Here is a 14,492-nt window from a genome sequence, read left to right as displayed (position 1 = left end):
CCAGGCAACATTCTAGTAAATCTCCTCTGTACTCTCTCTATTTTGTTGACATCCTTCCTATAATTAGGTGACCAAAATTGTACACCATACTCCAGAATTGGCCTCACCAATGCCTTGTACAATTTTAACATTACATCCCAAGTTCTATACTCAATGCTCTGATTTATAAAGGCCAGCACACCAAAAGCTTTCTTTACCACCCTATCTACATGAGATTCCACTTTCAGGGAACTATGCACGGTTATTCCTAGATCCCTCTGTTCACCTGCATTCCTCAACTCACTACCATTTACCATGCACGTCCTATTTTGATTTGTCCTGCCAAGATGTAGCACCTCACACTTATCAGCATTAAACTCCATCTGCCATTTTTCACCCCACGCTTCTAAATGGCCTAAATCTCTCTGTAGACTTTGAAACTCTACTTCATTATCCGCAACCCCACCTATCTTAGTATCATCTGCATACTTTCTAATCCAATTTACCACACCATCATCCAGATCATTGATGTACATGACAAACAACAGTGGACCCAACACAGATCCCTGTGGCACCCCACTAGTCACCGGCCTCCAACCTGACAAACAGCCATCCACCATTACTCTCTGGCATCTCCCATTCAGCCACTGTTGAATCCATCTTGCTACTCCACCATTAATACCCAACAATTGAACCTTCTTAACCAACCTTCCATGAGGAACCTTGTCAAAGGCCTTACTGAAGTCCATATAGACAACATCCACTGCCTTACCCTCATCAATTTCCCGAGTAACCTCTTCAAAAAATTCAAGAAGATTAGTCAAACATGACCTTCCAGGCACAAATCCATGTTGACTGTTCCTAATCAGACCCTGTTTATCCAGATGCTTATATATATTATCTCTAAGTATCCTTTCCATTAATTTGCCCACCACTGACGTCAAACGTACAGGTGTATAATTGCTAGGTTTACTCTTAGAACCCTTTTTAAACAATGGAACAACATGCGCAGTACGCCAATCCTCCGGCACTATTCCCATTTCTAATGACAATTGAAATATTTCTGTCATAGCCCCTGCTATTTCTACACTAACTTCCCTCAATGTCCTAGGGAATTTCCTGTCAGGACCTGGAGACTTATCCACTTTTATATTTTTCAAAGGTGTCAGTACTTCCTCTTCTTTGAATCTCATAGTTTCCATAGCTACTCTACTTGTTTCCCTTACCTCACATAATTCAATATTCTTCTCCTTGGTGAATACCGAAGAAAAGAAATTGTTCAATATCTCCCCCATCTCTTTTGGCTCTGCAGATAGCTGTCCACTCTGACTCTCTAATAGACCAATTTTATCCCTCGTTATCCTTTTGCTATTAAAATAGCTGTAGAACCACTTTGGAATCCCTCATCCTTGCCCATCCAATCAGTTTCTACAACCCCTGCAGGATCCACCTGCCTCCTGGCACTGACTCAGTGGTGACAGTCTGGTCGTCCATGAAGGCTCTGATTGGTGGTTGGCGCACTCCTGACTTGGTCCGAGGGCCCCGGCACTCTGGTTCAGCAGACTTGACGATCATGTTCATCGCCAAGGCAAAAAGGATCACAGAGAAGGTACAGCCTGTGATGATCCCAACCTCCAGTCTGTGCCACTCTGATGTTACTGACCCTGATGAGACACTCATGCTGAACTGGTTGTAATAGTCCAGGATGAGATCTGCCACTTGGCCCGGCACATGATGCTTGGCCATGACTGTCTGGATCAGCTTGTGCGTGATGGAGTCGTAGGCGTTGGCCAGATCAAGCCAGAACCATAATAGAGACATAATCTAAAAGCAATAATATGATGTTTATATTCCCATGTTTTAAATTTCCATTGCACTTGTCATACAGAAAGAATGACTCCTGCTCTTTTGCCAGTATAAATGATAAATACACTAATTAAATCTGGCATCAAATCTCATTGACTATTATTACAAAAAAAGGTACCTCAGTTATTTAGATATTCTATTTGCCATCACATCTTTTAATTCTGTAGGTGAAGATTCTGGTTGTAACCAGCAGATGGAAGTAGTAAATCAGTAATAAATGTATTACACAAAACAATGAGCAAGTTCCTCAGTTCTCAAGCTACACGTACAGACGCAAAGCATCGCCTGGTTGCACGAGTGCCTACCTTTGCTTCATACCCCCTTGATACTCTTATCTTATGAAGATGTATCCTAAAGCCTCAATTGTCTTTGCCTTTCTGGGGAGAAAATAAATAATTCTACTATCATTAGTGTGAACAAGTCTTACTTCATTTTGTTCCTGATTAGTCCAGCACTAACTGTAAGGAAATATCTCCTTGTTTTTTGATTTTTCTGCAACCAAATGAGAATGTTGCTTCATACCTATGTCATAATCTGCTGTTCAATTAGGACATCGGTTAAGTTTAGGCAGCCAGTCTAAGTTGTGGTATCCTTGGTGTATCCTGTACCCTTCTTCATCAGCACACTTGTATATTACATCAGCTTTATTGCTTAACTTTCATTCTAATGTCCACTATTATCTGAAGATCATCCATACTTCTGCCTCCCTGAATTGCATTTCAGGAGGTGCAGTGCTCAAAACCCGATGTAATGCTCTAGAATGAGAGTGACCAAGACTCTGCGCATATCTTTGTTTTCATGATATTCTAGCCATTAGAGGTAATGTACATATAGAAATCCATAAACCATGGTGTAATTTGTTTATTCGTAAACAAATTAATTGTAGTAAGTGAGACCCACCTCATTGTTGGTTAAAGGTTGCATAGTATTTATAGGTGCAAAATTATTTCTTTCCTCCAGGATTGATGCATGTTTGAAATAATTGGTCTGATAAGAGAAGGCACTTGTTATGAATGCAATTTATGGGTATATTAGTGAGATGAAATGTGAACAATTGAGCTCCATTGTACCTAATGGCATCTTCTCGTCCACAATTTTTACTTTTGTTCATAGTTTTAGGATACTGCACATTTTTTAACCATTATTTTAGTTACCAAATGTTTAATTGCCAATTTATTTACTCAGCAGGCAACACTATCTGTTATTAGATCTTTATTTAAGTTAAAGAAGCCTGTGGAATTCTCTGCCACAGAAGGTAGTTGAGGCCAGTTCATTGGCTATATTTACGAGGGAGTTAGATGTGGCCCTTGTGGCTAAAGGGATCAGGGGGTATGGAGAGAAGGCAGGTATGGGATACCGAGTTGGATGATCAGCCATGATCATATTGAATGGCGGTGCAGGCTCGAAGGGCCGAATGGCCTTCTCCTGCACCTATTTTCTATGTTTCTATTACAACTTGCCTAACCCGTTACAAAACACAGTTAACCAATATTATTGATTAATATAATTTCAAATAAGTTGCTGTAATTATTATTTGTTTTGGTCTTTACAGAAAGAAAGTCTGATAGCAACCATGGATGCTTTAGGGGAAGTTCTTGCGTATCATAATACCAGCACTTCTGTAGAACACCCAGAAGCGATTATAGTGCACCACCGAATGGCATTTGTCAGCATTGCATTATTCACTGTACGTTTGCTGCAAACAGTCCTCCCTGTGGAGAAGGTGAGCTGATATTTTTTTGCCTGTTTCTTCCACAAGATTTAGATTGGACCTTATGTACAATCATATATAAGTTAACAATTCTTAGCATATATTTATGTTTGTTAAATGGCTATTTTTTAGGCTTTCATAGATGCGCGTGATGTTTATTGTCCCACACACTGGTAATTATAATTTATATGCAATTTTCTGTTTGTCTTCCTTAACCTTGTTTTTCAAACGCACTATGTATGCATCAAGCAAAGTGTCTGACAAAACATTGCAGTGAATGCAGATATAGGAACATGCCTAGCAAAGGCCAGCTGTGCAAAGAATCTCAGTACAGGTTTCCTATTTTGGATGGGACATGAGATTGAATGTTTGCCTCTTTCAATCGGAAACTTTCTTTTTGAACCTTAGTATAAAGTGATTTTAGCCCGTGAACAGTTTCCCATTGATCAGCCAAGAAAAGTAATTCCTGCAAACATTGCTGAATATCACTCATTACACATAATTTGTCATTAGATTTTGAAACAATTCAGAATCTTCGAGAGCTTTCTTCACTCTAAAATTGCCAGTGAGAGGAATGCTTTTGTTTCACTGTGTACCCCTCCCTCTCTCGATCATCAAATAGATGGTTAAAGGCTCTTCCTTACTATTTAGATTCCAGCAATGGCATAATTATAGATGTTTTAAGAATTATTGGTTTAAACAAAAATCCAGATAGACTCTCACAGACCTTAGAAACAGGCCCCTCAGCCCAGCAAATCTGCACTGGACATCAAGCAACCATCTGCACCAACTTGCATCCATTGCACCTGATACCTTTTTTCCCACACATCCCTATCAATTCCCATCCCTAAATTCTATATCATTTACAGACTGGAGGCACACCAGTGAACCTACTAACCCACATGTCTTTGGGATGTGGAGGAAACTGGATAACCTGGAGGAAACCCATGTAGTCATAGTGCAAAGGTGCACATTCCACCCACAAGCACTGGAGGTCAGGGTTGAACCTGGGGTTTTGGAGCTGTGTGGCAGCTATACCTCTGCCTTAGCTTGCTGAATCTCTGAATTGTATTAAGTGGAAATGTGATGTCTCCAGTGAATTTTAGTGATAAATGAGGCTTAAAGTTTAAATCATGCTGGTTTTCTTCCCTCGTTACCCTTGGGGAGCAAGCAATCTAAATAGGACGATTAATCTGTCAGAATAACTGGAGCATTGACCTTGTACATCCCTTGTGTCGGCTCAGTCTGAGCTTCTCAGTTTGAATATTGCAAATCTCATTGAACCTGATGATGTCATTTTCTGCACGATGCTGTAATTCAAGAGTATAAGGTGCAGATAAAAATGATGGAGTGATTATTATGCAGCATTCTCCCAAGTTATCTGCAAGTATGTGGTTGCAAAGATAGATGTAAGTTGATAAAAAATATTATTGACCATTTCGTAAAGCTTTCTTCCCAATAGCTTTGTGTTTGCATTGTTAGGAGAGTTTTTGTGCAATCTGGAGCAGGTCCATTCGTTTCAGGCTGATTGGCATTCCACCTAGTCTTGGAAATACCTACAGCCACCTGATCTGGGGCTGACAATTAGATGCCAGAAGCCTTCTGAAAGGCTGCTTCTTCTATAATAAATTATTTAATTAAAAATAATCTGTACAGACATTATGCTCCTTCACATTCATGCAGGTGGAGTTCCTAGATTGTAGAAGATGTAAAGAGTGTGATAGAGAAGTATAATTCTGCATATCTTCGTCAGATTAAAAACCCAAGCCTATTTATAGGATGTGTGGTGCAACATCGAGGGACCCAGTGTGCAATTGGACTTCTGTGCATTTTTACCAATTCCCTGAATTAAAATTATGAGGAAGCACTTGAATTTGGAATCATTTTTTGTCATGGTAATTTAACAAATATATATAACACGAAGCATGTCCTTTGGTCCACCATGTCTGTACTGACCGTCAAGTACTCATCGATATTAATCCCATTTATCAACAATTTGACCTACAACCAACTATGTCTTGTGGTGTCATCTAGTTTCAACTACTCATACTGTGTCATGTAATGATGGAGTTTTAGTCATGACCATCTTTAAATATTGGTCCCAATGTGGCTTTCTATTAAAAAGTATTGGGGTACTGCTCCTATTTACAAATATGCCAGGATAGTATTTAGTTATTTAGTCTGAAGAGGGATTTTGGCCCGAAGCGTTGCCTTTTTCCTTCGCTCCATAGATGCTGCTGCACCCGCTGAGTTTCTCCAGCTTTTTTGTGTACCTGGTATTTAGTTATGTTTAGCACCAATTTGGGAAATAATCTAAAATAAGGTGGTGTGTCAGCGTCCAAATTGAAATGTAGGCAATTCTGCTGTACTGTGCCCTTAGATGCACAGTCACTTGCCCAGAATAGGGCAATCGAGGATTAGAGGACATAGGTTCAAAGTGAAGGGGAAAAGATTTAATTGGAATCCGAAGAGTAACCTTTTCACATAAAGGGTGGTGGGTGTATGAAACAAGCTGCCAGAGGAGGTAGTTGACGCTGGGACTATCCCATCATTTAAGAAACAGTTAGACAGGTACATGGATAGAACAGGTTTGGAGGGATATGGACCAAGAGCATGCAAGTGGGACCAGTGTAGCTGGGACATTGTTGGCTGGTGTGGGCAAGTTGGGCCGAAGGGCCTGTTTCCACACGATATCACTCTATGTGCCGGATGTGTTACTAAGAAACCATGTTCTATAACCAATTGTGTCAGCGGGGAACAGGGAATTAGGAGCTAAAGAGTTTGACGCGCAATAATGTTAAATTTTCTCCGGGGTTTTCAAAAATCTTTTCAACAGCCGTAAGTTTATTTTTGTCACTGCAAGCTAAAATTTTGAAGGTTTTATATGACACTGTTTAATTGTTTAATAGAGTATCATTGTGCAGATGTCAGTGGCAGCAATTTTTTGGGGGTTCGTTTCAATGGTCACCTGTGGTGAAACTGACAAACTGTGTTCTTGGGAGACAATGCTGTCTGGTTACAAAGAAATGGCAGATGAACTGAATACGTATTTGCGTCAGTGTTCACAGTGGAAGACACCAGCAATGTGCCAGTAGTTCAAGAGAGGCAGGAAGCAGAAGTGAGTATAGTCAATATTACAGAGGAGAAGGTGTTTGGGTAGCTGAAAGGTCTAAAGGTGGATAAGTCACTTGGACCTGATGTTCACCCCAGTGTTCTGAAAGAGGTAGCTGTGGAGATTGTGGAGACATTAGTGGTGATCTTTCAAGAATCACTAGAAACAGGAATTGTTCCAGAGGACTGGAAAATCACAAATGTGACTCCACTGTTTAAGAATGCAGCGAGGCAAAATAAATGAAATGATAGGGATGTTAGTTTGGTGGGTATAAGTTTAGTCCTGGTTCTTTGGAGCATATTATCAAGGCGCGGTTGTCACGACAAGTACATCAGAATACTGAGGCTTCTACATGATGCCATTTCGGTCACAGTGCTCAGCAACTGCAGCTCTGAGTCCGAGCCCTTGGAAACAAGTCAAACAGCGATGCATCTTTGCACCTATCCTGTTTGTCGTCTTCATTGTTGCCATACTTCACCTCATTGGTGAAGAGCTGCCTCGGAGGGATCCCATTTCTCTACAGAACCGATGGCGGACTCCTCAACCATAATAGGTTGAAGGCCAAGAGCAAAGTTAGTAACATCGCCATCATGGAGCTTCAGTACGCGGATGACTGCGCTATTGCAGCACACTCTGCAGAAGACCTCCAGGGCATCTTGAATGCCTTTGCCAAGGCATACAGAGCCATGAGCCTAGCCTTAAATATCAAGATGACCCAGGTCCTACATCAACCTCCACCCAACCAGCATCTACCCAGCCCACTATAAAAGTGGATGACACCACTCTTGAAAGCGTTGACCACTTCCCCAACCTTGGCAGCATTCTTTCCTCAATAGCTGACATTGACTGTAAGGTCAACCATCGCCTGAGTTGTGCCAGCGGAGCCTACGCCTGACTCAGGAAAAGAATCTTTGAAGACCGTGACCTAAAGGCTCAACCAAAACTGCTGGTCTACAGAGGCGTTGTGCTCTTCACCCTGTTGTATGGAGCCTAGTCATGGACCACCTACAGCAGGCGCCTGAGAGCCCTGGAACAATACCATCAAAGATCCTTACGAAAGATTCTGAGGATCAGCTGGGAGGACAAACGCACCAACATCAGCGTTTTGGAGGAAGCCAACATGACCAGAATACAGCACCAACTTCGATGGACTGGCCATGTCATCCGCATGTCCAACACATGTCTCCCTAAACAAATACTGTACTCTCAGTTGAAGGAAGGTCGGAGAGCTCTGGCGGGCCAAAGAAACGCTTCAAGGCCAACATCAAGAACAGTCTGAAGATATTCCACATCGGATCAAGCAACTGGGAGCACATTGCACTGGACAGGCGCTCCTGGAGGAAATCCGTGTAGGAAGGAGCTGCACTTCACGAAATGGAACTACGCCGTGTCGCAGAAATAAAGCGACAGCACCGTAAGGCGAGAGAGAAGGGGGCTCGACGACTACCACCCACCGCCAGTCTCCACGGCCCACATTGCATCAAGGTGTGTGGATCGCGGATCAACTTCTACAGACATCTGCAAACCCACTAAGTAGACGACCCTATGGAGAGGACAGTCGTACACGTTTTGACTGACTACCGGTGATGATGATGGGAAGTTTAGTCCTTTATTACGTTTATGAGGTTTTGGGTACTTGAAAGCACAATTAAAATAGCCTGAGATCAGCATGGTGTTGTTAAGGGGAGATTTTGCCTGATTAATCTGTTAGAGTTTTTGACAAAATTACAAGCAGGATAGACCAAGGAGAGTCGGTGGATGTTGTTTGCTTGGATTTTCAGAAGGCCTGTAAGGTGCCATACGTGAGGCTGCAAGAGAAGGAAAGAGCCCATGGCGAGGCATGATCATTGATAAGAGATTGGTTGACTGGCAGAAGGCAAGGAGTGGGAATAAACAGGTTTTTTTCTAGTCAGCTCCCGATGTCTAATGGTGTTCTGCAGGGGTTGGTGTCGGGTCCGCTATTTTTCGCATTATATGTTAATGATTTGGATGGTGGAATTGATGGCTTTGTGGCCGTTTGCAGATAGGGAGAGGAGCAGATAGTGTTGAAGCAGGGAATCTGCGGAAGGACATACAGGTTGGGAGAGTGGGCAAAGAAGTGGCAAATGGATTAGAGTGTAGCAAAGTGTATGGTAATGCACTTTGGCAGAAGGAATAAAGGTACAGACTACTTTCTAAATGGGGAGATGATTCAGAAATTGTGTGCAAAAGGACTTGGGAGTGCTGGATTCCTAGAAATTTGCAGGTTGAAACAGCAGTAAGGAAAGCAAATGCATTTCAAGGGAACTAGTATACGAAAGCAAGGATGTAATGCTGAGGCTTTATCAGGTGTTGGTGTGGCCACATTTGGAATATTGTGAGTAGTTTTGGGTCCCATTATCTGAGGAAGGATGTACTGGCTTTAGAGCTGGTCCAGAGGAGGTTTATGAGAATGATCCCGGGGATGATTGGGTTAACATATGAGGAACATTTAGACTCTGGGCTTGTACTCGCTGTAGTTTATATGGATGAATGGGGGAATTTCATTGAAACCTATCGAATAATGAAAGACCCCAATGGAGTGGACATGGAAAGGATGTTTTCAGTAATGAGAGAGTCTAGAACCAGAGGCGCAGCCTTGAATAAAAGGACCTTCAAAATGGAGATGAAGAAGACATTTTTAAGCCAGAGGGTGGTGAATCTATGGAATTCATTGCCATAGATGGCTGTGGAGGTCAAGACATTGGATATTTTTAAAGCAGAAAATGGTAGGTCTTGATTAGGAAGGGCATCAGAAGTTATGGGAAGAAGGCAGGAGAATGAGGTTGAGAGCGAAAAATAGATCATCCATAATTGAATGGTGGAGTGGACCGGTGGGCTGAATGGCCTAATTCCGCACCTATGTCCCATGGTCTTATTTCTACATGATTAAATGGAAGCTTTCACTGAATTCACAATTCTGAGATATTTTTTGAAGCTAAAGAGCTGATGACATCACAATGGCTCTGCTCCTCGCGGCCAGCAGCGCAGAATTTTCAACGCGCAGCCTGCTGTGCACTGTTTTTTTTGCACGAGCTGTGAGTTACGTTAACCCCCACCCTCCTCGCAGTCATTTGTCACCTCCTGCTTGCCGCCTCGCCTGCCCGCTGTGCCCGCCCCACCTGCAGCCCAGCCGCCCCCCCCCAGGGCTCTGTGTTGAAGCCGCTGAACACGCAGTAATTTGGTTGGGCTTCAGAGGTCCCGAGAGCTGCCGAGTTCAATTCAGAGGTACCCCCCCCCTCCCCTCCCCCCTCCTCCCCCCCCTCCTCTCCCCCCCAATTCCTCTCCCCCTTTCCTTCTATTTCCACCCCCCCCCCCCCCCCCCCCCCCCCCCCTTCTATCCCCCCCCCCCCCCCCCCCATCCTCCTCCTCTCTGCATCTTTGGAGAGAAGTAATTACAGGTCGTCACCCATTCCTTCTCTCCAGAGATGCTGCCTGTACCGCTGAGTAACTCCAGCACTTTGTGTCTATCTTCGCATTACATCTAATTAGCTGTACGGAAATGTGCAGTACAGCAGAACTACCTGTACTGGATTATGTGCGGTAATTCAGTGCATGAGGGTTTGTTCAGGGGCATTGGTTCACACTCTGGAACTAACTTGGCAGCATAACGTTTTGCCTAATTACTTTCAATCATCTGGTTTAACGACTAAAGTAATGTGGCAAGGGATAATTGAAAAATAGTAATTGGGTGGTTATTCTCCTTTTCTCCACCCCTGCCTTTTCTTTATGTTCTTAAATTCATGGAGATTATTTTGGGTTGGTGTTCCTTAAGGCATCATTCAAACTGGTTCTAAAGACTTTTGGAGAATGCTCTGACATTTTACTTTCATGGATCCCAAGGCTTGGTTTGTGAACAAATTCACTGTTGCAGGAGATTTCCATGGTTATACCTCAATTACAAATGAGTCAGTTCATGTTTGCAGTTCATCTCGCAAGAACATCACAATCCAATCTAAGGCTGACATTTTCTTATATTTATTGGTATATTACCTTTACAGCATGAATCATTGGAGCAGCAAACTTTGCTCTTTCCTGGTTCTGAAGTCTTGGAGAGAATAATGGTTTAAATTATGATCAAAATGATTCTGTTTGTGACATAGTTTTTAATTATTTTATAGGCCAGTGAAGTTCTGCCAGAAAGCATTGGAAATATGCTTTATCTTCTGTCTCTCGATGTCCCATTCCGTTTGAGCTATTTCAACGTTCATGAGTCTGTCACTGTCTACCTGGAGCAGGTTAACTTGCAGAGCTACAATATCTATAAGAGAACCACAGAAGTAGCACACTCAATGGAATATGCATGTTCCTTTATCACTGAGGCTGAAGCAATGGTATGTACTGCCACTATTATTTAATATATTATTTATTAATTGTGAAACGGGGGGGGCGGTGGCTTGTTGAAATTGACTGATTTGCTTTTTCACCCCAAAATTCAATTTTCAGTTATGTTTTTACATGGCACACCAAGTAGCTGAATTATTTTAAGGCACAAAAGTGCCTGAAAGATTGGATCATTTTATGCACTCTGGTCAATATGTCACTTGAATTAGTTTTGTTACTCTGTTGGCTTAAATCATTTCCTTAATTGAATATATTTCATTATTTCACTAATTTGCATTTGTAAAACTTGAAAGCTTTTTACTTTAAATGCGAAGTATTAGCCCCCTTGCATTAAATACCAATACTCGTGAGAACTGATACATGGAAGATGCTTTACGACATCTCTTTTTGTTAAACTGTCTAGATACAGAGATGTAACGGAGGGTCCTTTCATAGCTTTTCTTTGTAAGCTTCATGAGTTCTGACTGAACTTTCATTAAAAATGAGTATCATACCCAAAACAATATTTAAGTTGTCTAAATTTCTCCTTGAATCAAAAATTGCACTTCCCTTCAAATTTTTGATTTTTTTTGTTTTGGAAAAGCATTATCAAATGTAATTACAATAGCCACCCCAAATGTTCAATTTATGCCTACACACTGGATCCATAGATCAATTATGATTCATTTTATGTTTTCTTGCTAATTTTACAAGCTGCTATATGTGTCTTTTTACAATACTGGAGGGTTTTTGACGAACAAGGTTAGTATTCACTTTTTTACACCAACACACTGTTCTTAACAAAATTCTACTCATCATGTGAAACCTTATAAATAGCAGATATAAATTAGATAACTTCAAGACCGAAAGTCAAAAACTTTTTTCAGAACAGACAAATTTTCATTGTTTTCCCACCATTTTGGACACCAAAACTGTGGCATTAAAAACTGCCATATTTAGTCATGAATATTTAATTCATAAATAAAATATCTTCATCAACACCAGGAGAAAAATACAGTAACATAAATGTAATACAGTTCAGTAAAGATGCCGTAACAGTCGTTGTGCAACAACCGTTATCGGGGTCGGTACGTCCGTAAGTTAAACCACGGCGGTTCCAAACCTCCAATGCTTTTCAAACACCCAACGAGGTATCCGATGGTAGTATCGATCTTTCGGTGAGTTCATTATTTTCTTTAATTTTCCAATTTAATATATCAAAAACATTGTGGTGTCAAAAATGCAACGACCGTTTACGATATATTTTTCAACTTTTAATAATCAATTAAAAAAGGTTTTGGACATAAATCGGTCATCCAAACTAAGAAACTGAGCCAATCTTCAATTTGACAACACACTATCCCTTGTTTACCTGTCGTACGGACCAAGTCACTAACTTCATTCCTTCGTGTCAACTTTGGGAAGCTCTGCAACGACCGTTACGGAGACATTTTATTTACACAAAAATCAGCCCAAATCAAATGATCTGGCGAATCATCAGCCATCAATAGCTCAAATCCATAAGGTGATGTACCGTTTAGATCACATTGATGAAAATGCTGGGTTCGTGCTCATAATGTAACGTTTGTTTTCTGGGACGCCAAACCTTTGTGTCCACCGCAACTAATGTTTGTGTAACGAGCGTTGCAGTGTCCACTCAGATGGATGCAATTTCTACTAAATGATCAGGTGAATGAAGTGGAAACGTTATTTGCAATTTTATTGTTCCTTGTGGTATTCATAAACATGGAAAGGATAAGAAATATGTGTACTTACAGTGCCAACCAGGTCACTGGTGGACACCACGTGGCAACCGTTACACAAAATGTATTTGTATATTCTGATGCCTTTTTCAGAAACCTGCCATCCATATGCTATCTTTTCTTATATTTGTTGTTGATACTATGTTAGTCATGAACCCAATAAAGTATTTTCAACTTTTTGAAGGAATTTGAAATTGGACTCCATTTGTCACATTTTTGTGTGCAGTATTGTAAAAAGATACATATGCCATAGTACATTATTTAAACTAAACAATGCCATTCACCATTGAGGAAACCAGAACTCCCCATACATCATTGCATGCAGAAATGATGCAGTTTTTTGGAGGAGTCAAATCAGAGCAATAGTATTATCTGATTGTGTCTCTTACATGAATAACAGTGATAATCCTCTGATTATCTCATAAAGGTAGAATTTGATGTTTTCCTTCATATTAAAAATAGATTTTCCTTGTAATATTTTGAAAGTGAAAGGAATTTTCACAGCCTAATGGCATTCTTCTCTTTGCAGAATGAAAAGAATCTCATGGATTTGATTGAATTAGCAGATCAGGCTGTGATCAGTCTTCCCTACCATCGGCAGCTCCAGCTGGTCCAGAAGTATATTAACATCTGCTCTGAAATGTAAGGCAGGAATTTCTTAAATCTATATTAAATGTAAATGCAGAATACTATGTCCTCCTGGTTTCTATATCCTCTTGACAAATGGGCTCCCAATTGCCCCTACTCGATTTTGAGTGATGAGCTGGGAAACATAGAAACATAGGTGCAGGAGTAGGCCATTCAGCCCTTCGAACCAGCACCGCCATTCAATATGATCATGGCTGAGCTGGCTCAAAGGGCTGAACGGCTTACTCCTGCACCTACTTTTCTATTTTTCTATGTTACTTGGAAAACATGTTCCATGAGTAAATGCTGTTGTTACAGGTTTTGAAGGGGGCCTTGAAAACATACTTGAAGAAATTCTCCTGTCCACTTGGTAATCCCCTGCCATGATGGAATTTTGAATAGAGAGTCTGCTTTCTGAGCGTGGTGTGAGTTGTAAAGGCAATACGACCTGGCCATTGGTTCTTGCTGTACTCTCAGTTCCAAGCATGTCTGTCTGGAAGAGGACAGGGATATAAATCTGTTTATCATGCTGGCTGATAAAGTGGATATTGTGAAATTTGCACCTCTCCAGGTCTCTGGCGCTGTAAGGCAGAAACTCCACTGCACTGCTGTTTCAGTGTGCCACCTCTGTTGGATGTGGAAAAAGTTCCATGTTTTCCAGTACTTGATCATGGAACTTCATTGTCGGGTTGTCATGTTGTACACAGAGAGAGGAACTTTGAGGAATTATATTTTGCAGACATTAAATTCAATATCCATTTTCCTGCATGCTTTTGTAAAGGAGTCGATGATGATTTAAGAACTTAGGCCATCAAACAGGCACATAAGCAAGTGTCATTTATGTATTGCAGCTTAATGAGACCTGAGTGACATTGGTTGTGAAATTTAGGCAATGCAGGTTTAACAGTTAACGTTGGTCCTGTGTGTAAACTGCACACCATCAACAAACAAAGCAAATGCCTGATGCTGAAAATATCTTAATAATCGGATTTGATTATTTTGTCTAAACTAAAAAGGAATGTGATTTTTTTAATATACATAAATGTTAGCAGTTTTGAAGGAATAGTGTATTTTAGTGTTGCACCAGCATTTA

General features: G+C 41.1%; 1 protein-coding gene across 1 annotated transcript in view; it reads left to right on the top strand.

Annotated features, from left to right (window-relative positions):
* Nucleotides 1-14,492, top strand: part of rttn (rotatin) — a 221,600-nt gene that overhangs the window by 37,457 nt on the left and 169,651 nt on the right. Inside the window, exons 11-13 of the mRNA XM_055634871.1 lie at nucleotides 3,398-3,568; nucleotides 10,808-11,020; nucleotides 13,302-13,414. Coding sequence (XP_055490846.1) covers nucleotides 3,398-3,568; nucleotides 10,808-11,020; nucleotides 13,302-13,414 — 497 coding nt within the window. The remainder of the gene's footprint in view (nucleotides 1-3,397; nucleotides 3,569-10,807; nucleotides 11,021-13,301; nucleotides 13,415-14,492) is intronic.

Source organism: Leucoraja erinacea, chromosome 4 (assembly GCF_028641065.1).
Source record: "Leucoraja erinacea ecotype New England chromosome 4, Leri_hhj_1, whole genome shotgun sequence".
Taxonomy (NCBI): Eukaryota; Metazoa; Chordata; class Chondrichthyes; order Rajiformes; family Rajidae; genus Leucoraja; species Leucoraja erinaceus.
This window is presented reverse-complemented; position numbering and strand designations above follow the sequence as displayed.